Source organism: Zonotrichia leucophrys, chromosome 2, assembly GCF_028769735.1.
Source record: "Zonotrichia leucophrys gambelii isolate GWCS_2022_RI chromosome 2, RI_Zleu_2.0, whole genome shotgun sequence".
Lineage (NCBI taxonomy): Eukaryota > Metazoa > Chordata > Aves > Passeriformes > Passerellidae > Zonotrichia > Zonotrichia leucophrys.
Genome location: NC_088171.1, coordinates 1672127 through 1697637, shown reverse-complemented (window position 1 = coordinate 1697637; position 25511 = coordinate 1672127). Strand labels below are relative to the sequence as shown.

Genomic DNA, 25511 nt, shown 5'->3' with positions numbered 1-25511 from the left:
GCTGGATTTTCCCGCTGGTTTTTCCCCCTGTGTTTTCCCCTGTTTTTCCCTGTTTTTCCTCGGATTTTCCCCTTTTTTTTTCCCTTTTTTTTTCCCCTGTGTTTTTCCCCTGTTTTTTTCCCCCTTTTTTCCTCCCGGTTTTTCCCTCCCGGATTTTCCTGGGGATTTTCCTTGGTTTTTCCTCTGGTTTTCCTGCGGGTTTTTCCCTGTTTTTTCCCCGTGTTTTTCCTGTTTTTCCCTTTTTTTTCCGGGGATTTCCTTTTTTTTTTTCCCTGTTTTTCCTGTTTTTCCGGGTTTTTCCCCCGGGATTTTTGCGGGATTTCCCTGTGTTTTTCCCTTTTTTCCTGCTGTTTTTCCCCCGTGGTTTTTTCCCGGGGTTTTTTTTTCCCCCGGGTTTCCCGTGGATTTTCCTGCGGATTTCCCTTGGTTTTTTCCCCTGTTTTTCCTCCCGGATTTTCTTGCCGGATTTTCCCCCCGGGTTTTTTTCCCGCCGGATTTTCCCGCCAGTTTTTCCCGCTGGTTTTTCCCGCCGGATTTTCCCGCCGGATTTTCCCGCCGGTTTTTCCTGCCGGTTTTTCCTGCTGGATTTTCCCGCTGGTTTTTCCCTGTTTTTCCTGCTGGATTTTCCATGTTTTTTTCCCTGTGTTTTTCCCTGTGTTTTTCCCTGTGTTTTTCCCTGTTTTTCCCTGTTTTTCCTGCCGGATTTTCCTGCTGGATTTTCCCTGTGTTTTTCCCTGTTTTTCCCTGTTTTTCCCTGTGTTTTTCCCTGTGTTTTTCCCTGTTTTTCCTGCTGGATTTTCCATGTTTTTTTCCCTGTTTTTCCCTGTTTTTCCCTGTTTTTCCCTGTTTTTCCTGCCGGATTTTCCTGCTGGATTTTCCCTGTGTTTTTCCCTGTTTTTCCTGCTGGATTTTCCATGTTTTTTTCCCAGGCCACCACGGCGCCTCCCAAGCAGAAGCCGGACCCGGTGACGTCGGAGACCGTGGTGATCTGGGGGCTGCGCCTGTGGCAGGTGGTCGGAATCTTCGCCCTCTTCGTCCTCTCCATCAGTGAGTCCCCCTCCGGAATTCCCGGGAATTTCACTCCGGAAAACTCCCCCGGGAGAGCGCTGGAATCCCGGGAATGCGCAAGGAAGGGATTCCGTGCTGGGAATGGCCGGGGGTTGGTCCCGGAGGTGTTCCAGGGATGGGGGATCGGCTCCGGCGCCGCATTCCTGACAAAATCCGGGATGGAGGCGCGGGCTGTGGGATGCTGGGGGTTGGGAATCGTGGAATGGTTTGGGTTGGGAATCCTGGAATGCATTGGGAATCCTGGAATGCTTTGGGTTAGGAATCGTGGAATTCTTTGGGTTGGGAATCATGGAATGATTCAGGTTGGGAATCATGGAATTCTTTGGGTTGGGAATCCTGGAATTCTTTGGGTTGGGAATTGTGGAATGATTCTGGTTGGAAATCCTGGAATTCCTTGGGTTGGGAATCCTGGAATGCTTCAGATTAGGAATCATGGAATGATTCAGGTTGGGATTCATGGAATTCCTTGGGTTGGGAATCATGGAATTCCTTGGGTTGGGAATCCTGGAATGTTTTGGGTTAGGAATCATGGAATTCTTTGGGTTGGGAACCATGGAATGATTCAAGTTGGAAATCCTGGGATGCATTGGGTTGGGATTCGTGGAATGATTCAGGTTGGGAATTATGGAATTCTGTGGGTTGGGAATCATGGAATGCTTCATTTTGGGAATGCATTGGGTTCGGAATCATGGAACGGTCTGTGTTGGGAATCGTGGAATGATTCGGGTTGGGAATCCTGGAATGCTTTGGGTTGGGAATCCTGGAATGCTTTGGGTTAGGAATCGTGGAATTCTTTGGGTTGGGAATCATGGAATGATTCAGGTTGGGAATCCTGGAATTCTTTGGGTTGGGAATCATGGAATGATTCATGTTGGGATTCATAGAATTGTATGGGTTGGGAATCATGGAATTCCTTGGGTTGGGAATCATGGAATGCTTTGGGTTGGGAATCATGGAATGATTCGGGTTGGAAATCCTGGGATGCGTTGGGTTGGCACTCGTGGAATGATTCAGGTTGGGATCCATGGAATTCCTTGGGTTGGGAATCCTGGAATGCTTAATTTTGGAATGCATTGGGTTGAGAATCATGGAACGGTCTGTGTTGGAAATTGTGGAATTCTTTGGGTTGGGAATGATGGAATTCCTTGGGCTGGGAATCCTGGAATGATTCAGGTTGGGATCCATGGAATTCTTTGGGTTGGGAATCCTGGAATGCATTGGGAATCATGGAATGATTTGAGTTGGGAATCCTGGGGTTCTTTAGGTTGGGAACCTTGGAATGATTCAGGTTGGGATTCCTGGAATTCTGTGGGTTGGGAATCATGGAATGCTTTAGTTTGGGAATCATGGAATGATTCAAGTTGGAAATCCTGGAATGCGTTGGGTTAGGAATCGTGGAATTCTTCGGATTAGGAATCATGGAATGATTCAGGTTGGGGTTCATGGAATGATTTGGTTTGGGAATCATGGAATTCCTTGGGCTGGAAATCCTGGAATGCGTTGGGTTAGGAAGCGTGGGATTCTTTGGATTGGGAATCATGCAATGATTTGAGTTGGAAATCCTGGGATTCTTTGGGTTGGGATTTGTGGAATGATTCAAGTTGGGAATTATGGAATTCTATGGGTTGGGAATCATGGAATGCTGGGAGTTGGGAATCCTGGGATTCTTTATGTTGGGAAACTCGGAATGATTCGGGTTGGGATTCCTGGAATTCTGTGGGTTGGGAATAATGGAATGCTGGGGGTTGGGAATAATGGAATTCTGTGGGTTGGGAATCATGGAACGATTCAGGTTGGGAATCCTGGGATTCCTTGGGTTGGGATTCGTGGAATGATTCAGGTTGGGAATTATGGAATTCTTTGGGTTGGGAATCATGGAATGCATTGGGAATCATGGAATGATTTGAGTTGGGAATCCTGGGATTCTTTAGGTTGGGAATTATGGAATGCTGGGGGTTGGGAATCATGGAATGCTTTAGTTTGGGAATCATGGAATGCCTCAGGTTGGGAATCCTGGAATGCTTTGGGTTGGGAATCCTGGAATGCTTTGGGTTGGGAATCATGGAATGTGTTAGGTTGGGATTTGTGGAATGCTCCAGTTTGGGAATCATGGAATTCTTTGGGTTGGGAATCATGGAATGCATTGGGAATCATGGAATGATTTGAGTTGGGAATCCTGGGATTCTTTAGGTTGGGAACCTTGGAATGATTCAGGTTGGGATTCCTGGAATTCTATCGGGTTGGGAATTATGGAATGCTGGGGGTTGGGAATCATGGAATGCCTCATATTGGGAATCATGGAAGGATTTGAGTTGGAAATCCTGGAATTCCTTGGGTTGGGAATCTTGGAATGCTTCGGATTAGGAACCATGGGATGTGTTAGGTTGGGATTTGTGGAATGCTCCAGTTTGGGAATCATGGAATTCTTTGGGTTGGGAATCATGGAATGCATTGGGAATCATGGAATGATTTGAGTTGGGATTCCTGGAATTCTACAGGTTGGGAATCATGGAATGATTCAGGTTGGGATTCATGGATTCCCTTCAGGTGTCCGGGAATTCAGGATTTCCTCTGGGCTGGAATTCCCCACTGAGTGTGAGAATTCCAGAGGGATTTCCCAGCTCTAAACTGGAGATTCCCAGCTGGAATCATTTCCCAAGAAAATTCCATCCCTGGGAGTGATCCCAAAATTTCCTGGATTCCTTTCAGTTTTCCAGGAATTCAGGAATTCACGGAGGATTCCTGTGGGATTTCCCAGCTCCAAACTGGAGATTCCCAGCTGGAATCTCTTCCCAAAAAAAATTCCATCCCTAGAAGTGATCCCAAAATTCCCTTCAGTTGCCCAGGAGTTTGGGAATTCCTCTGGGTTGGAATTCCCAGCTGGTTGTTGGAATTCCCAAGGATTTCTTTCAGGTGTCTGGGAATTCAAGGAGAATTTCTGTGGGATGGAATTGAGAATTCCTGAGGGAATCCAAACTGAAGATTCCCTTTCCAAGGGAATTCTTTCCCTGGGAGCGATCCCAAAATTTCCTGGATTCCCTTCAGGGGTCCTGGAATTCAGAATTCCTGAGGGATTTCCCAGCTCCAAACTGGAGATTCCTACCTGGAATTCCTTCCCTGGGAGTGATCCCAGAATTTCCTGGATTCCTTTCAGGTTTCCAGGAATTCACAGAGGATTCCTGTGGGATAGAATTGAGAATTCCTGAGGGATTTCCCAGCTCTAAACTGGAGATTCCCAGCTGGAATCGTTTCCCAAGAAAATTCCATCCCTGGGAGTGATCCCAAAATTTCCTGGATTCCTTTCAGGTGTCCAGGAGTTTGGGAATTCCTCTGGGTTGGAATTCCCAGCTGGTTGTTGGAATTCCCAAGGATTTCTTTCAGGTGTCTGGGAATTCAAGGAGAATTTCTGTGGGATGGAATTGAGAATTCCAGAGGGAATCCAAACTGGAGATTCCCAGCTGGAATCTCTTCCCAAGGGAATTCCTTCCCTGGGAGTGATCTTGGAGCTTCCCCGATTCCTGTCAGGAGTCTGGGAATTCAGGAATTCCTCTGGGCTGGAATTGAGAATTCCTGAGGGATTTCCCAGCTCTAAACTGGAGATTCCTACCTGTAATTCCATCCCTGGGAGTGATCCCAAAATTTCCTGGATTCCTTTCAGTTTTCCAGGAATTCAGGAATTCACGGAGGATTCCTGTGGGATAGAATTGAGAATTCCTGAGGGATTTCCCAGCTCCAAACTGGAGATTCCCAGCTGGAATCTCTTCCCAAAAAAAATTCCATCCCTAGAAGTGATCCCAAAATTCCCTTCAGTTGTCCAGGAGTTTGGGAATTCCCAGCTGGTTGTTGGAATTCCAATCTGGTTGTTGGAATTCCCAAGGATTTCTTTCAGGTGTCTGGGAATTCAAGGAGAATTTCTGTGGGATGGAATTGAGAATTCCAGAGGGAATCCAAACTGGAGATTCCCAGCTGGAATCTCTTCCCAAAAAAAATTCCATCCCTAGAAGTGATCCCAAAATTCCCTTCAGTTGCCCAGGAGTTTGGGAATTCCTCTGGGTTGGAATTCCCAGCTGGTTGTTGGAATTCCCAAGGATTTCAAGGAGAATTTCTGTGGGATGGAATTGAGAATTCCAGAGGGAATCCAAACTGGAGATTCCCTTTCCAAGGGAATTCTTTCCCTGGGAGTGATCCCAAAATTTCCTGGATTCCCTTCAGGGGTCCTGGAATTCAGGAATTCCTCTGGGCTGGAATTGAGAATTCCGGAGGGATTTCCCAGCTCCAAACTGGAGATTCCTACCTGGAATTCCTTCCCTGGGAGTGATCCCAGAATTTCCTGGATTCCTTTCAGTTTTCCAGGAATTCAGGAATTCACGGAGGATTCCTGTGGGATAGAATTGAGAATTCCTGAGGGATTTCCCAGCTCCAAACTGGAGATTCCTACCTGGAATCATTTCCCAAGAAAATTCCATCCCTGAGAGTGATCCCAAAATTTCCTGGATTCCCTTCAGTTGTCCAGGAGTTTGGGAATTCCTCTGGGCTGGAATTCCCAGCTGGTTGTTGGAATTCCCAAGGATTTCTTTCAGGTGTCTGGGAATTCAAGGAGAATTTCTGTGGGATGGAATTGAGAATTCCAGAGGGAATCCAAACTGGAGATTCCCTTTCCAAGGGAATTCTTTCCCTGGGAGCGATCCCAAAATTTCCTGGATTCCCTTCAGGGGTCCTGGAATTCAGGAATTCCTCTGGGCTGGAATTGAGAATTCCTGAGGGATTTCCCAGCTCCAAACTGGAGATTCCTACCTGGAATTCCATCCCTGGGAGTGATCCCAGAATTTCCTGGATTCCTTTCAGTTTTCCAGGAATTCAGGAATTCACGGAGGATTCCTGTGGGATAGAATTGAGAATTCCTGAGGGATTTCCCAGCTCCAAACTGGAGATTCCCAGCTGGAATCTCTTCCCAAGAAAATTCCATCCCTGGGAGTGATCCCAAAATTTCCTGGATTCCTTTCAGGTGTCCAGGAGTTTGGGAATTCCTCTGGGTTGGAATTCCCAGCTGGTTGTTGGAATTCCCAAGGATTTCTTTCAGGTGTCTGGGAATTCAAGGGGAATTTCTGTGGGATGGAATTGAGAATTCCTGAGGGAATCCAAACTGGAGATTCCCAGCTGGAATCTCTTCCCAAGGGAATTCCTTCCCTGGGAGTGATCTTGGAGCTTCCCCGATTCCTGTCAGGTGTCTGGGAATTCAGGAATTCCTCTGGGCTGGAATTGAGAATTCCTGAGGGATTTCCCAGCTCCAAACTGGAGATTCCCAGCTGGAATCTCTTCCCCCAAAAAAAATTCCATCCCTAGAAGTGATCCCAAAATTCCCTTCAGTTGCCCAGGAGTTTGGGAATTCCCAGCTGGTTGTTGGAATTCCTAAGGATTTCAAGGGGAATTTCTGTGGGATGGAATTGAGAATTCCAGAGGGAATCCAAACTGGAGATTCCTACCTGGAATTCCTTCTCTGGGAGCGATCCCAAAATTTCCTGGATTCCCTTCAGGGGTCCTGGAATTCAGAATTCCAGGATTTCCTTCAGGGGTCCTGGAATTCAGAATCTCCAGCTCCAAACTGGAGATTCCTACCTGGAATTCCTTCCCTGGGAGCGATCCCAAAATTTCCTGGATTCCCTCCGGGTGTCTGGAATTCGGGAATGCTGGAATTCCGGAGGGATTTCCCAGTGGGAATGCAGAGCAGGAATGGGCCAAGCTCCACTCCCATCCCTGCTGGGAACGGGATTTGGGATGGAGAAAATCCATGGAAAACCGGGAATTGGGAAAGGGAGTGAAGTGGAAAAGCAGAGAATTAAAAATAAAAATAAACATAAAAATAGGGGATTAAAAATAGCAAAAAATATTAAAGTATAGAATTAAAAAATAAAAATGAAATATAATAAAATAAATAAAAATAAAATATAATAAAATAAATAAAAATAAAATATAATAAAATAAAAATAGAAAAATTTAAAATAAAATATAATTAAATATAAATTAATGAATATGTTAAATTCCATTACACGGAATGAAATGGGAAAATAGGATATTAAACAATAGAAATAAATGGAAAAGTAAAAAATTAAATTAGACACAAAATGGGAAATTAAGCAATAGAAATAAATACAAAAATGTAACATTAGAAAATTCAAAATGTAATATATTAAATTATTAATATATATTAACTATATTAAATATAAAATATAGTTAAAAATGGAAATAATTGTAAAACCAAAACAAAAACTAAATATAAATCTAAATAAAATAGAAATACAGGAATTATGCTTTAAAGGTAATTGGATTGTAATATAATATAATTAATATTATTGTATTACTTTATTAATGACCTATTAATTTTAAACAACAATTTTAAATTATTAAGTCCTATAGTAAATAAAATTTATTCATGAAATAATCTATTTCTATGTTATAAATAATAATAAGTTGATTGTAATTATGGTTGTCATTAATAGCTTTATTTTCACTGTTATTACAATAAATAGGGAAATAAAATGGAAATAAATATATATTATATTATATTTATGGAATAATATATTAATATTTAACACATGTTTTAAGTTTATGAATAATAATTTCTATAACATTATAATTAATAATATATTTGTATTAATTGTTTTATTAATATTAATACTAGCTTATTAAATATCCAATAAATACGTTTATATTGACGTTAATATTAACATTAATAAAATGAATTAAAATTCATTAATAAAATTAAAAACATTAATTAAAATTAAATAAACCCAAAAAAATTATTTATGAATAATAATTTCTATAACATTATAATTAATAATATATTTGTATTAATTGGTTTATTAATATTAATACCAGCTTATTAAATATCCAATAAATACGTTTATATTGAAGTTAATATTAACATTAATAAAATGAATTAAAATTCATTAATACAATTAAAAACATTAATTAAAATTAAATAAACCCAAAAATTCCAGAAGTCTGATCCGAGTGTGGATTCCAGCTCCCAGCAGTTCCCACAAGGTGGCGCCATCCCATAAAAAACGAGGGAATTTCCAAATTCCAGGTTTCCCATTTCCAGTCATTCCCCAGATTCCCGCGTTTCCTGCTCCCATTCCCGGGATCCAACCCCCAAATCCTCATTTCCCATTCCCAGGAACTCCCCCAGAATTCCACATTTCCCTCTCCTTTTCCAAATAACTCCCTCAGAATTCCACATTTCCCATTCCCAATAACTCCACCAGAATTCCATGTTTTCCATTCCCAAATAACTCCCCCAGAATTCCACATTTCCCACTCCCATTCCCAGTTAAATCCTCCTTTCTCCCTCTCCATTCCCAGTAATTCCCTCAGGTTCCCGTGTTTCCCATTCCCAATACCTCACCCAGATTTCCACATTTCCCATTCCCAATAACTCAGCCAGAATTCCATGTTTTCCATTCCCAGGAAATTCCACATTTCCCACTCCCATTCCCAGTTACATCCTCCTTTCTCCCTCTCCATTCCCAGTAAATCCCTTGGATTCCCGTGTTTCCCATTCCCTATAACTCACCCAGAATTCCACATTTCCCATTCCAAATAACTCCACCAGAATTCCACGTTTTCCATTCCAAGGAACTCCCACAGAATTCCACATTTCCCACTCCTATTCCCAGTTAAATCCTCGTTTCTCCCTCTCCATTCCCAGAAACTCACCCGGAATTCTGCATTTCCCACTCCCGTTCCCAGTTCTCCCCAGAATTCCTTGTTTCCCACTCCCATTCCCAGAGAAAAATGCAAATCCTTGATCCCCTCTCCCATTTCTAGAGCCTCCCCCAAAATTCCTCATTTCCCTCTCCCATTCCCAATAACTCCCCCAGAATTCCACATTTCCCATTCCAAATAATTCCCTCAGAATTCCTCATTTCCCTCTGCCATTCCCAATAACTGACCCAGAATTCCACATTTCCCTCTCCCATTCCCAGTTAAATCCTCCTTTCTCTCTTCCATTCCCAGGAACTCATTTCCCTCTCATTTCCAGACTCTCATTTTCCTCTCCCATTCCCAGGAACTCCCCCAGAATTCCACATTTCCCTCTCCTTTTTCCAATAACTCCACCAGAATTCCATGTTTTCCATTCCAAAGAACTCCCCCAGAATTCCACATTTCCCACATTTCCCATTCCCAGTTAAATCCTCCTTTCTCCCTCTCCATTCCCAGTAATTCCCTCAGATTCCCGTGTTTCCCATTCCCAATAACTCACACAGATTTCCACATTTCCCATTCCCAATAACTCCACCAGAATTCCATGTTTTCCATTCCAAGGAACTCCCCCAGAATTCCACATTTCCCACTCCCATTCCCAGTTAAATCCTCCTTTCTCCCTCTCCATTCCCAGTAAATCCCTCAGATTCCCGTGTTTCCCATTCCCAATAACTCACCCAGAATTCCACATTTCCCATTCCCAATAACTCACACAGAATTCCATGTTTTCCATTCCCAGGAACTCCCCCAGAATTCCACATTTCCCACTCCCATTCCCAGTTAAATCCTCCTTTCTCTCTTCCATTCCCAGTAAATCCCTCAGATTCCCGTGTTTTCCATTCCCAAATAACTCCCCCAGATTTCCACATTTCCCATTCCCAATAACTCCACCAGAATTCCATGTTTTCCATTCCCAAATAACTCCCCCAGAATTCCACATTTCCCACTCCTATTCCCAGTAATTCCCTCAGGTTCCCGTGTTTCCCATTCCCAATACCTCACACAGATTTCCACATTTCCCATTCCCAATAACTCCACCAGAATTCCATGTTCTCCATTCCCAAATAACTCCCCCAGAATTCCACGTTTCCCTCTCCCATTCCCAGTTAAATCCTCGTTTCTCCCTCTCCATTCCCAGAAACTCACCCGGAATTCTGCATTTCCCACTCCCATTCCCAGTTCTCCCCAGAATTCCTTGTTTCCCACTCCCATTCCCAGAGAAAAATGCAAATCCTTGATCCCCTCTCCCATTTCTAGAGCCTCCCCCAAAATTCCTCATTTCCCTCTCCCATTCCCAATAACTCCCTCAGAATTCCTCATTTCCCATTCCCAATAACTCCCCCAGAATTCCACATTTCCCTCTCCCATTCCCAGTTAAATCCTCCTTTCTCTCTGTCCATTCCCAGGAACTCATTTCCCTCTCATTTCCAGACTCTCATTTCCCTCTCCCATTCCCAATAACTCACACAGAATTCCATGTTTTCCATTCTCAAGGAACTCACCCAGAATTCCACATTTCCCACTCCCATTCCCAGTTAAATCCTCCTTTCTCCCTCTCCATTCCCAGTAAATCCCTCAGATTCCCGTGTTTCCCATTCCCAATAACTCCCCCAGAATTCCACATTTCCCATTCCAAATAATTCCCTCAGAATTCCACATTTCCCTCTGCCATTCCCAGTAACTCACCCAGAATTCCACATTTCCCATTCCCAATAACTCAGCCAGAATTCCACATTTCCCATTCCCAGTTAAATCCTCCTTTCTCCCTCTCCATTCCCAGAAACTCACCCGGAATTCCACATTTCCCATTCCAAATAACTCCACCAGAATTCCACGTTTTCCATTCCCAAATAACTCTCCCAGAATTCCACTTTTCCCACTCCCATTCCCAGATAAATCCTCGTTTCTCTCTCTCCATTCCCAGTAAATCCCTCAGATTCCCGTGTTTCCCATTCCAAATAACTCCCCCAGAATTCCACATTTCCCATTCCCAATAACTCCCTCAGAATTCCAACTTTTCCATTCCAAGGAACTCACACAGAATTCCACATTTCCCTCTCCTTTTTCCAATAACTCCCCCAGAATTCCAACTTTTCCATTCCAAGGAACTCACACAGAATTCCACATTTCCCACTCCCAATCCCAGTTAAATCCTCGTTTCTCCCTCTCCATTCCCAGTAATTCCCTCAGATTCTCACATTTCCCATTCCCAATAACTCACACAGAATTCCACATTTCCCATTCCCAGGAACTCCCCCAGAATTCCACATTTCCCATTCCCAATAACTCAGCCAGAATTCCATGTTTTCCATTCCCAAATAACTCCCCCAGAATTCCATGTTTCCCTCTTCCATTCCCAGCTAAATTCTCGTTTCTCCCTCTCCATTCCCAGAAACTCAGCCAGAATTTCCTTTTTCCCATTGCCATTCCCAGTTATCCCCTGAATTCCTTGTTTCCCATTCCCATTCCCAGAGAAAAATCCAAATCCTTGATCCCCTCTCCCATTTCTAGAATTTCCTCATTTCCCTCTCCCATTTCCAATAACTGACCCAAAATTCCTCATTTCCCTCTGCCATTCCCAATAACTCCCTCAGAATTCCTCATTTCTCTCTCCATTCCCAGTTAAATCCTCCTTTCTCCCTGTCCATTCCCAGTAATTCCCTCAGATTCCTGTGTTTCCCATTCCCAATAGCTCACCCAGAATTCCATGTTTCCCATTCCCAGTCCCTCACCCAAAATTCCATGTTTCCCATGTAGTCTCTCACACAGATTTCCTCATTTCCCACTCCAATTCCCAGTTAATTCCTCGTTTCTCCCTATCCATTCCCAGGAACTCCCCTACAATTCCTCTTTTCCCATTAAAAACAACTCACCTAGAATTCCATGTTTCCCATTCCCAGGCCCTCACCCAGAATTCCACATTTCCCATTCCTGTAACCCTCCCAAAATTCCACATTTCCTAATCCCATTCCTCACCCAGATTTCCACATTTCCCATCCCTCACCCAGAATTCCACATTTCCCATTCCCATCCCTCACCCAGAATTCCACATTTCCCATTCCTCACCTGGAATTCCGCGTTTCCCATTCCTCACCCAGAATTCCACATTTCCCTTTCCCAGTCCCTCACCCAGAATTCCACATTTCCCATTCCCATCCCTCACCCGGAATTCCACATTTCCCATTCCCTTTCCTCACCCAGAATTCCACATTTCCCTTTCCCATCCCTCACCCAGAATTCCACGTTTCCCATCCCTCTTCCAGAATTCCACATTTCCCATTCCTCACCCAGAATTCCACATTTCCCATCCCATTCCTCACCCAGAATTCCATGATTCCCATTCCCATTTGTCACCCAGAATTCCACATTTCCCATTCCTGTAACCCTCCCAAAATTCCACATTTCCCATTCCCATCCCTCACCAGAATTCATCATTTCCCATCCCTCACCCGGAATTCCACATTTCCCATTCCTCACCCAGAATTCCACATTTCCCATTCCTCACCCAGAATTCCACATTTCCCTTTCCCATCCCTCACCCGGAATTCCGCGTTTCCCATTCCCATCCCTCACCCAGAATTCCACATTTCCCATTCCCATTCCTCACCCAGAATTCCACGTTTCCCATTCCCATCCCTCACCCGGAATTCCACTTTTCCCATTCCCCGTCCCTCCCCCAGAATTCCACGTTTCCCATTCCTGTAACCCTCCCAAAATTCCACATTTGCTAATCCCATTCCCTTTCCTCACCCAGAATTCCACATTTCCCTTCCCCATCCCTCTCCCAGAATTCCACATTTCCCATTCCCCACCCAGAATTCCACATTTCCCATCCCTCGCCCAGAATTCCACATTTCCCATTCCCATCCCTCACCCAGAATTCCACATTTCCCTTCCCCATCCCTCACCCAGAATTCCACGTTTCCCATTCCCTTTCCTCACCCAGAATTCCACATTTCCCATTCCCATTCCCATCCCTCACCCAGAATTCCACATTTCCCATTCCCATTCCCATTCCTCACCCGGAATTCCACATTTCCCATCCCTCACCCAGAATTCCACATTTCCCATTCCCTTTCCTCACCCAGAATTCCACGTTTCCCATTCCCATCCCTCACCCAGAATTCCACATTTCCCATTCCCATCCCTCACCCAGAATTCCACATTTCCCATTCCCATTCCTCACCCAGAATTCCACATTTCCCATTCCCATCCCTCTTCCAGAATTCCACGTTTCCCATTCCTCACCCAGAATTCCACATTTCCCATTCCCATTCCTCACCCAGAATTCCACATTTCCCATTCCTATTCCCATTCCCATCCCTCACCCAGAATTCCACGTTTCCCATCCCTCACCCAGAATTCCACATTTCCCATTCCCATCCCTCATCCAGAATTCCACGTTTCCCACCCCTCACCCGGAATTCCACATTTCCCATTCCCTTCCCTCACCAGAATTCCACGTTTCCCATCACCATCGCTCACCTAGAATTCCACGTTTCCCATCCCTCACCCAGAATTCCACATTCCCCATTCCCATTCATTACCTGGAATTCCACGTTTCCCATTCCCATCCTCAGCCAAAATTCCACATTTCCTATTCCCATTCCTCACCCAGAATTCCACGTTTCCCATTCCTGTAACCCTCCCAAAATTCCTCATTTCCCCCTCCCAATCCTTCACCCAGAATTCCACATTTCCCATTCCCATTCCTCACCCAGAATTCCACATTTCCCATCCCTCACCCAGAATTCCACGTTTCCCATTCCCATTCCCATCCCTCACCCAGAATTCCACATTTCCCATTCCCATTCCTCACCCAGAATTCCACATTTCCCATTCCCATCCCTCTTCCAGAATTCCACGTCTCCCATTCCCATCCCTCTTCCAGAATTCCACATTTCCCATTCCTGTAACCCTCCCAAAATTCCACATTTCCCAATCCCATTCCCATCCCTCACCCAGAATTCCACATTTCCCATTCCCATTCCTCACCCAGAATTCCACATTTCCCATTCCCATCCCTCACCCGGAATTCCGCGTTTCCCATTCCTCACCCAGAATTCCACATTTCCCATTCCCATCCCTCACCCAGAATTCCACATTTCCCATTCCTGTAACCCTCCCAAAATTCCACATTTCCCAATCCCATTCCCATTCCTCACCCAGAATTCCACATTTCCCATCCCTCACCCGGAATTCCGCGTTTCCCATTCCTCACCCAGAATTCCACATTTCCCATTCCCATCCCTCACCCAGAATTCCACATTTCCCATTCCCATAACCCTCCCAGAATTCCACATTTCCCATTCCCAATAACTCCCCCAGAATTCCACATTTCCCATCCCTCACCCAGAATTCCACATTTCCCATTCCCATAACCCTCCCAGAATTCCACATTTCCCATTCCCATCCCTCACCCAGAATTCCACATTTCCCATTCCCATTCCTCACCCAGAATTCCACATTTCCCATTCCTGTAACCCTCCCAAAATTCCACATTTCCCAATCCCATTCCCATCCCTCCCCCAGAATTCCACATTTCCCATTCCCATAACCCTCCCAGATTTCTGTGTTTCCCATTCCCTCCCCTCACCCGGAATTCCACATTTCCCATTCCAAATAACTCACCCGAAATTCCACGTTTCCCATCCCTCACCCAGAATTCTGCGTTTCCCATTCCCAGTTATCACCCAGAATTCCACATTTCCCATTCCTGTAACCCTCCCAAAATTCCACATCTCCCATTCCCACTCCTCACCCAGAATTCCACATTTCCCATCCCTCTTCCAGAATTCCACGTTTCCCATTCCCAGTCCCTCACCCAGAATTCCACACTTTCCACTCCCAGTAACTCCCCCAGAATTCCACGTTTCCCATTCCCATAACCCTCCCAGATTTCTGTGTTTCCCATTCCCTTTCCTCACCCAGAATTCCACGTTTCCCATTCTGATCTCTCACCAAGAATTCCACGTTTCCCACGTTTCCCATCCCTCACTCAGAATTCCATGTTTCCCATTCCCATACCCCTCCCAAAATTCCACATTTCCTAATCCCATTCCCATCCCTCACTCAGAATTCCATGTTTCCCATCCCTCTTCCAGAATTGCATGTTTCCCATTCCTCACCCAGAATTCCATGATTCCCATCCCTCACCCAGAATTCCACATTTCCCATTCCTCACCCAGAATTCCACATTTCCCATTCCCATTCCTCACCCAGAATTCCACATTTCCTATTCCCATTCCTCACCCAGAATTCCACATTTCCCATTCCTATTCCCATTCCTCTTCCAGAATTCCACATTTCCCATCCCTCACCCAGAATTGCTCATTTCCCATTCCCATCCCTCACCCAGAATTCCACACTTTCCACTCCCAGTAACTCCCCCAGAATTCCACATTTCCCATTCCCATTTGTCACCCAGAATTCCACATTTCCAATTCCCATAACCCTCCCAGAATTGCTCATTTCCAATTCCCATAACCCTCCCAGAATTCCACATTTTTCCGCGTTTCCCGTTCCCAGTCATCACCCTGTGCTGCATCTTCAAGTGCCGGATCCCGCGCACGCGGAAGGAGATCGAGGCGCGCTACGCCCAGCGCCAGGCGGCCAAAACCTACGCCGACAAACTGGAGGGCGTGCCGCCCCTGGGAGAGCTCACCGAGATCCCCGGAGGTAATTCCCGATTTTTTCTGGGAATTCTGGGAGCCAAATTCCCTCCATGAGCTCGGCAACGTTCCCGGAGAAAATTCTCAATTTGTTTTTTTTTTTTTTTTTGTTGGGGGGTGTTGGGGGATTGGGGCTGGGCAAATTCTCTCAATGAGCTCAGAGACATTCCCAGATGTAATTCCCACATTTTTTGGAATTCTGGGAATGCAAAATTCCTCAATGAGCTCACCAATATTCCTGGAGGTAATTCCCACTTTTTCTTTGGGAATTCTGGGAGCCAAATTCCCTCAATGAGCTCGGCAGCGTTCCCGGAGAAAATTCACAATTTTTGGGGGGATTGGGGCAGTGCAAATTCTCTCAATGAGCTCAGAGACATTCCCAGATGTAATTCCCACTTTTTCTGGGATTCTGGGAATGCAAAATTCCTCAATGAGCCCTCCAATATTCCAGGCGGTAATTCCCAGGGTTTTTTTTTATTGTAGCAGTGCAAATTCCCTCAATGAGTTCAGCAACATTCCCAGAGATAATTCCCAATTTTTTGTGGGATTGGGGCAGTGCAAATTCTCTCAATGAGCTCAGAGACATTCCCAGATGTAATTCCCACTTTTTCTGGAATTCTGGGAATGCAAAATTCCGCAATGAGTGACCGACATTCCTGGAGGCAATTCCCACATTTTTTTTTGGGATTCTGGGAGCACAAATTCCCTCAATGAGCTCGGCAACGTTCCCAGAGAAAATTCCCAATTTTTTGTGGGATTGGGGCAGTGCAAATTCCCTCAATGAGCTCAGAGACATTCCCAGATGTAATTCCCACTTTTTCTGGGATTCTGGGAATGCAAAGCCCATCAATGAGCTCACCGACATTCCTGGAGGCAATTCCCACATTTTTTTGGGGATTCCTTCAATGGACTCTCTGACTTCCCCAAAGGAAATTCCCAATTTTTGGGGGGATTCTGGGAACACAAATCCCTCCCGTGGTGCCACCACCAAGCTCAACCCTCCCGGTGTGGACTCCGGATTTTGGGATAAAACCCTTTGGATAAGAGGGAATTTTTCCGTCAGTTTGAGTTGGAATCATCCCTTCATTCCCAAATTAAGTTTGGAAAAGCTCCTCAAATCCATCAAATCCCAGTAAAAAGCCCTGTGAAATTCCACATCTCCTGGTTTTTGGAACTTTTCCAGGGATGGCGATTCCAACACTTCCCAATCCTTAATCTCTCTTCCAATCAGGAATTTTTTTTCCTTAATATTCAATCCAAACTTTTCCTGGGACAACCGGAGGCCGTATCCCATTTTCCCACCCACTTCCATCCCTCACCCTCCTTAGCTAGAAGGAGAATTCCATGCTGAAAATTCCCAGTGGGAATTAATTTCATTTCAGGGCCTTCCCTTGGGTTGGGGAATACCAGGAACGACATTGGAGTGGTCGGAATTCCGCATTCCCGGTTTTTCCTGCTGGAATATTTCTCCTCTGCCGCTCTCACTCTCCTTTCCTGCTTCCATAGGCTCTCCCGAAAATCTCCTCACTCTCTCTGGCCAATCCAGACCTCTCCACTCCCTGCCTGTGCTGAAGGAAGAGGATGAGATGGTTCTCCATGGAATTTAGGGAATTTCGATTCCCGGCTTCCTGTACCTTCTCCTTTCCAAGGGAATCCATCAATCCTTGGATTTGCTGCTTCTCCACTCCTGGATTTTTCCTCTTTCCTCAACACCTTTTGATGCCTTTTTTTCCTTCTTTTCCTGTGTCTCTCCGGGAGCTGTAATTCCATAAAATTCCATTAAAATGGGATTTCCATAATCTGGGATGTGCTGCTTCAATCCATGGGAAAAGAGGCAGATCCCAACACTGTAGGAATTCAGGAATTCCTTGGAGAAATTCAGTCCTACACCAGCAAAATGCAGAATTACCAGTTGAACAATGGGAATTTGAACAATGGGAATTTGAACAATGGGAATTTGCACAAATCCCGGGATTTCAGCAGTGCCCGAAACTGGGAATTCCCAGCCCTCCCTGTGGAGCTGAACCCAATTCCATGAATAAATCCTTGTCCTTCCAGTTAATCCTTATGGAATGAGATGGTTCTCCAAGGAATTTAGGGAATTTCGATTCCCGGCTTCCTGTGGCTTCTCTTTTCCAAGGGGATCCATCAATCCTTGGATTTGCTGCTTCTCCATTCCTGGATTTTTCCTCTTTCCTCAACACCTTTCTATGCCTTTGTTTCTTCTTTCCTGTGTCTCTCCGGGAGCTGTAATTCCATAAAATTCCATTAAAATGGGATTTCCATAATTCGGGATGTGCTGCTTCAATCCATGGGAAAAGAGGCAAATCCCACTCTTGGAGGAACTTTGGAATTCCTTGGAGAAATTCAATCCTACACCAGCAAAATGCAGAATTACCAGTTGAACAATGGGAATTTGAACAATGGGAATTTGAACAATGGGAATTTGCACAAATCCCGGGATTTCAGCAGTGCCCGAAACTGGGAATTCCCAGCCCTCCCTGTGGAGCTGAACCCAATTCCATGAATAAATCCTTGTCCTTCCACCCAATCCTTGTCCTTCCAGTTAATCCTTATGGGATGAGATGGTTCTCCAAGGAATTTAGGGAATTTTGATTCCCGGCTTCCTGTGGCTTCTCCTTTCCAAGGGAATCCATCAATCCTTGGATTTGCTGCTTCTCCACTCCTGGATTTTTCCTCTTTCCTCAACACCTTTCTATGCCTTTTTTTTCCTTCTTTTCCTGTGTCTCCCTGGGAGCTGTAATTCCATAAAATTCCATAAAAATGGTGTTTCGATAATTTGGGATGTGCTGCTTCAATCCATGGGAAAAGAGGCAGATCCCAACACTGTAGAAACTTGGGAATTTCTTGGAGAAATTCAGTCCTGCACCAGCAAAATGCAGAATTACCAGTTGAACAATGGGAATTTGAACAATGGGAATTTGCACAAATCCCGGGATTTCAGCAGTGCCTGAAACTGGGAATTCCCAGCCCTCCCTGTGGAGCTGAACCCAATTCCATGAATAAATCCTTGTCCTTCCAGTTAATCCTTATGGGATGAGATGGTTCTCCATGGAATTTAGGGAATTTCGATTCCCGGCTGCCTTTGGCTTCTCTTTTCCAAGGGAATCCATCAATCCTTGGATTTGCTGCTTCACAATTCCAAAATAGCAATCAGTTGGATGGAAAAATCCCCAGTATGAATGTTTTCCCTTTATCCCAGATTTCTAGCAGGGAGCTGGAATTTTGACAATCCTTGGGTTGTTGAATCCACATCAATTCCTTTTCCAATTTTTTTTTTTTTTTTTCCCTTGGAAACAGCTCAGGCTGCGGAAGAAAAAAAAGAGGAAGAAGTTCCCACCGTGTCCGGAAAAGTGGACAAGGCTCAGGGAAAGAAGGATGGATCCAAAGATTCCAAGAAAAAGGACGGGGACAAGGAGCAGAAGGAAGAATCCAAAAAGGAAGGGAAGGACGGAGCCAAAAAAAAAGATGGAGAAAAGGGGGAAAAGGGGGAAAAAGGAGGAAAAGAGGAAAAAGGAGGGAAAGGAGAAAAGGGGGAAAAGGAAAAGGGGGAAAAGGGAAAGGACACAAACGACAAGAAACAGGGGAAAAAGGGGGAAAAGGAAGGGGAAGCTGGCGCCAAAAGCGATGGAAAAGCCGGCGGGAATTCCAAAGCAAAGAAGAAGTGAAGGACAATCCTGGAATTTTTTTGGGGAGGGGAATTTTCCAGCAAATTTCCAGGGGAGGAGCACTTGGAGCAGGATGTGCTTTTCCAGATATTCCCGTGGGATGGGAATGCTGTTGGATGCGTGGATTTCTTCCCATTTGGAGATGGAGCTGCCGGGATTGGTCTCTGGGAAGGAAAACTGGGAATTTGGCTGGATAATCCAGAAAAAGATCCAGTCCCTTACCCAGAATTCCATGTGGATTGATGCGAACCGGAAGCTGGAATGGGAATGAGGACTTTGGATAAACAAGGGAATGCTCAGGGATGAGGATCCAAACTGATGGAAAATGGGATTCATCCCGAATTTCTTCTCCTGGAGAGGTTGGAGAAAGATTTCCTGGCACTCAGCACCTCCTTGTGGGGAATTTTAGGGATTTTGTAAAATCTGGGAAAATCCCAAAGGATGGAATTCTCCAAGGTGTGAGTCCTGTGGATTCCAAGAGGTTTTTGGACACGTGGGAATTTTCCTTCCTGCTCTGGTGCCTCTTTTCCTGGATTGCTGTAGGAAACGGCAGGAATTCCATCTTTTCCAGGAGATTTATCCACATTTTCCTGATTTTTTTTGCTGAGGAATTCTGCTCCGCTTCCGTGTGGCCGCTATTCCCTCCCTTCCCCGGAATTCCTGAGGAGTGGATTTATCAGGAGCAGCATTTTCCAGCTGTTTTGGGAATATTCCAGCAATTTCTGCCTTAAAATTTCCATCTGGGGGGGATTTAACTCCAGATTTTTTTGGGGGAAAAGCTTGGAAAATCTTGGGATAATTAAAACTCGGGATATCCTGGAACTGTGTCATCCATAGGGAGAATTCCCTCCAATCCTTTATCCCCAGGAATGGGATTTATTTGGTATTTAATTAGAATATAACATAATTATATATATATATATATATATATATATATATATATATATATACACACATATACATATATATATATAATATAAATAATATATATTATATATAAAAATTATATATATATATAAAAAAATTATTTTATATATATATATATATAAATTATTTTATATATATATATATATATATATATATATATATATATATATATATATATAATTAGATAATAGAAATTATCAATTTCCCTGCTGTTTTTTCAACCCGGATTTATCAGTGCCAAGATATTTCCCCATTTTTCCTTTTCCCCGGATTTTCCTTTCCCTTCTCTCCCACCCGACTCATCCTGGTGGGAAAATGAAAGGAATTCTCTGTCTGAGTGAGCTCCAAAATGTCCCAAAATTCCAGAGCACCTGAAAAGGTGGAAAACTTCAGGAGAGACGTTGGGAATGATGTTCAGAACCATGGGAATGGTTGGGAAGAGAAGAATCCAGGGAAATCTGGAATTCCAGCATTGGGAATTCTGCCCCTGGACACAGAGGAGTCTAAATCTTGGAATGGCACCAATGGAAAAGTGGGAATATGGATACAAAAATTGGATTTATTTGGAATTCCCATCCCAATCCCAATTTTTCAAGGCCGTGTTTAATCAGGAGTCATGACAATAAAAAATATTTTTCCATTGGATTCAGGCTTTGCTGCCTGGGATCTGCCGGATCCATGGGAATTTTGGGAAGGGATATTTATGCCTTAAAAATTCCAGGATGGGATCCAGCTGGGATTGGGGCAGGAAAACTCGGATTTCATGTCCTGCAGTTGGAATTGTGCTGGAAATTTGGGATGTGGCTCCGTTTGCAGAGGGATTTTTTCCCAATCCAAAGGTTTCCAGGTGAAAAATCCGCTCCTTTCCTTTTCCATGGAATTCCTTTTTTTCCTCATCCAACTTCCATCCAGTTATTGTGAAAAATAATCAAAATCCAAAATAAAATTTTTCACAGGAATTGGGGAATCCTTTAAAATCCACCTCAATCCCTTTAGTCCAAGCAAATATTCCAAATCCTGTGGATCAGATCCCAAAGATTTGTGGGAATGTCTTATTGATTTTTTTAAAAAAAAGGATTTTCTGTTTTAAAAAAATGAATTTATCCTTTGGGAATAATTGGGTTTGGGATTATCAGGATGGGGGTGAATGCAGAGAATTTATTCCTGGGATCAGGGAATCCATTCCCGGGATTTGGGAATCCATTTCTGGGATCAGAGAATCTGTTCCTAGAGTTTCCAGGGATCCTCCTGCCCATAAAACTCATCCCAATTCCTGAGGAGGAAGCAGAGGGAAGAAATTCCCAGCCCTGATCCGATGTTTTCTCTATTCCAATGGGATCTGGAAGTCAGGAAATGAAAAAAAAAATGTGGAAAATTCCAGCCCGGAGCAATTCCAGCATTTTGGGAGTTGCTTTTCCACCAGCAGATGGAGAAATTGCCTTGGAAAAGCCACGGCCACGGGAAGGAATTTTCAGTGGAAAATCAGATTCATTGTCCCGTGTTTGGGTGGAAATGGAATTCCAAAAGTTGCATTGAATTCCCAGAAATCCAGGGAATAACGGCAGGATCGCTCATTTCCTTGGATTCGGGTGATGCTGGTCCTGCAGGAGGAAAAAATCACTCCAGGAATAAATTCCGGGATCTCCACATATTCCAGAAATTCCCACTAGAGGGGATCTTGTCCGGGATATCAGACCCAGCTTTAAGGAATTCGGGAATATTCCAGTTTAAGTTCCTCCAGGTGTTGATTTCTCCCGATTTTCCCCCTGGATTGGTTTTCAATGGAAAATAGAAGGGAAAATGGAGTGCTCCGGGATTTGTTAGACACATTCCCACCCGGAAAGGGATTGGGCTGTTCCCTCCGTGCTGCCCCAGCGCCCGGGAATGCAGAGCCCATGGAAAAATCTGGAAAAGTGGGAATGGTGCTGGCTCTGCCCTGCGGCAGCCGGAGCGCGGAGCTGAGTCCCGGGCTCCGGTGGGACATTCCTGGGACATTCCTGGGACATTCCTGGGACATTCCTGGGACATTCCTGGGACATTCCTGGGACATTTCTGGGACATTTCTGGGACATTTCTGGGACATTCCTGGGACATTTCTGGGACATTCCTGGGACATTCCTGGGACATTCCTGGGACATTTCCTGGGACATTCCTGGGACATTCCTGGGACATTCCTGGGACATTTCCGGGACATTCCTGGGACATTCCTGGGACATTCCTGGGACATTCCTGGGACAATTCTGGGACATTCCTGGGACATTCCTGGGACATTTCCTGGGACATTCCTGGGATATTCCTGGGACATTCCTGGGACATTCCTGGGACATTCCTGGGACATTCCTGGGACATTCCTGGGACATTTCCTGGGATATTTCCTTCCTGGGACATTTCCTGGGACATTTCCTGGGATATTTCCTTCCTGGGACATTTCCTGGGACATTTCCTGGGATATTTCCTTCCTGGGACATTCCTGGGACATTCCTGGAACATTCCTGGGACATTTCCTGGGACATTTCTGGGACATTCCTGGGACATTTCTGGGACATTCCTGGGACATTCCTGGGACATTCCTGGGACATTCCTGGGACAATTCTGGGACATTCCTGGGACATTCCTGGGACATTCCTGGGACATTCCTGGGACATTCCTGGGATATTCCTGGGACATTTCTGGGACATTCCTGGGACATTCCTGGGACATTCCTGGGACATTTCTGGGACATTTCTGGGACATTCCTGGGACATTCCTGGGACATTTCTGGGACATTCCTGGGACATTCCTGGGACATTTCTGGGACATTTCTGGGATATTCCTGGGACATTCCTGGGACATTCCTGGGACACTTCTGGGACATTCCTGGGACATTCCTGGGACATTCCTGGGACATTCCTGGGACATTCCTGGAACCTTCCTGGGACATTCCTGGGACATTCCTGGGACATTCCTGGGACATTCCTGGGATATTCCTGGGACATTCCTGGGACATTCCTGGGACATTCCTGGGACATTCCTGGGACATTCCTGGGACATTCCTGGGACATTCCTGGGACATTTCTGGGACATTTCTGGGACATTTCTGGGACATTTCCTGGGACATTCCTGGGACATTTCTGGGACATTTCTGGGACATTCCTGGGACATTCCTGGGACATTTCCTGGGACCTTTCTGGGACATTTCTGGGACATTCCTGGGACATTCCTGGGACATTTCCTGGGACATTTCTGGGACATTCCTGGGACATTCCTGGGACATTCCTGGGACATTTCTGGGACATTCCTGGGACATTTCCGGGACATTCCTGGGATATTCCTGGGACATTCCTGGGACATTCCTGGGACATTTCTGGGACATTCCTGGGACATTCCTGGGACATTCCTGGGACATTTCCGGGACATTCCTGGGACATTTCCTGGGACATTCCTGGGACATTTCTGGGACATTCCTGGGACATTCCTGGGACATTCCTGGGACATTTCTGGGACATTCCTGGGACATTTCCGGGACATTCCTGGGACATTCCTGGGACATTCCTGGGACATTCCTGGGACATTCCTGGGACATTCCTGGGACATTCCTGGGACATTCCTGGGACATTTCCGGGACATTTCCGGGACATTCCTGGGACATTCCTGGGACAATTCTGGGACATTTCTGGGACATTCCTGGGACATTCCTGGGACATTTCTGGGACATTCCTGGGACATTCCTGGGACATTCCTGGGACAATTCTGGGACATTTCTGGGACATTCCTGGGACATTTCTGGGATATTCCTGGGATATTCCTGGGACATTCCTGGGACATTCCTGGGATATTCCTGGGACATTCCTGGGATATTCCTGGGACATTCCTGGGACATTTCTGGGACATTTCTGGGACATTCCTGGGACATTTCTGGGACATTCCTGGGACATTCCTGGGACATTCCTGGGATATTCCTGGGACATTCCTGGGATATTCCTGGGACATTTCTGGGACATTCCTGGGACATTCCTGGGACATTCCTGGGACATTTCTGGGACATTTCTGGGACATTCCTGGGACATTTCTGGGACATTTCTGGGACATTCCTGGGACATTTCTGGGACATTCCTGGGACATTCCTGGGACATTCCTGGGACATTCCTGGGACATTCCTGGGACATTCCTGGGACATTCCTGGGACATTCACGTTCTCTGTTAAGCCATTCCTGGAAAATCCCCCTGGGGAATATCAGGAACCTCCTGACCCCTCTTGGACCGAATCCAGGGAAGCAAATCCATGGAAAACACACCCAGCAAGGTCCTGCTGTCACCTCGGGGAACTTCCCAAGGGCAAAGTCAGGTTTGTGCCTTTTCCAAGGAAAAGGAATGAGGGGTGAGTAGAAACTCCACAGGATTTTGTGGAATTGTCACCTCAGCTGGATTTTGGTATTGGGATCATGGATGTTTCCAGAGAACTCCATGTTATCCCTCTCCATGCAATCCATGTGTAGAATTGAATATTTTGGGAATATTTCCCATCAGTCCAGAATCTCTCCCTCCCTTCAGGAATTCTTCCCTTGATTCCATCAAGGATATTCCCGTCTTGGACCGAATCCAGGGAAGCAAATCCATGGAAAACACGCCCAGCAAGGTCCTGCTGTCACCTCTGGGAATTTAGGAAGGACAAAGTCATAGGAGCTCCAGTTGGAGGCTTTTCCAAGGAAAGGGAATGAAAGGTGGTGAGCAGGAAAACAAACTCCATGAGATCTTGTGGAATTGTCACCTCAGCTGGATTTTGGTGTTGGGATCATGGATGTTTCCAGAGAATTCCAAGTTATCCCTCTCTATACAGACAATTGGAGAAATGAACATTTTGGGAATATTTCCCATCAGTCCAGAATCTCTCCCTCCCTTCAGGAATTCTTCCCTTAATCCCAGCAAGGGTCTTTCCCTCTTGGGCTGAATCCAGGGAAGCAAATCCATGGAAAACACACCCAGCAAGGTCCTGCTGTCACCTCTGGGAATTTAGGAAGGACAAAGTCAGGTTTGTGCCTTTTCCAAGGTAAATCCAAGGAAAAGGAATGAGAGGTGAGTGTGGGTGAGTAGGATGAGAAACTCCAGAGGATGTTGTGGAATTTTCACTGGATCCGGATCGGGAATTTTGAGCTGGATTTTGGTGTTGGGATCATGGATATCTCCAGAGAATTCCAAGTTATCCCTCTCTATACAGACAATTGGAGAAATGAACATTTTGGGAATATTCTGTATCATCCTGATATTGGTGTTTGCTGTGGGAAGAGAGGAATCTGACCCTTGCTTCAGGAATTCTTCCCTTGATCCCATCAAGGATATTTCCCTCTTGGACCGAATCCAGGGAAGCAAATCCATGGAAAACACGCCCAGCAAGGTCCTGCTGTCACCTCAGGGA

General features: G+C 45.1%; 1 protein-coding gene across 1 annotated transcript; it reads left to right on the top strand.

Moving 5' to 3' along the window:
* The first annotated feature begins 914 nt into the window (after positions 1–914).
* TMIE (transmembrane inner ear) lies at positions 915–19192 on the top strand. The gene is made up of 3 exons (XM_064705465.1): positions 915–1047; positions 15361–15510; positions 18825–19192. Exons 1-3 carry the CDS (start codon positions 915–917, stop codon positions 19190–19192), a joined length of 651 nt encoding a protein of 216 aa, XP_064561535.1.
* Positions 19193–25511: the final 6319 nt, after the last annotated feature.

What these genes read in the sequence shown, in the direction of transcription:
- TMIE (XM_064705465.1), top strand. Translation starts at nt 915, where the DNA reads ATGTTTTTTTCCCAGGCCACCACGGCGCCTCCCAAGCAGAAGCCGGAC. An exon ending in CCTCTTCGTCCTCTCCATCA is followed by an intron (nt 1,048 to 15,360) that starts GTGAGTCCCCCT and finishes TCCCGTTCCCAG; the next exon opens with TCATCACCCTGTGCTGCATC. An exon ending in GCTCACCGAGATCCCCGGAG is followed by an intron (nt 15,511 to 18,824) that starts GTAATTCCCGAT and finishes CCTTGGAAACAG; the next exon opens with CTCAGGCTGCGGAAGAAAAA.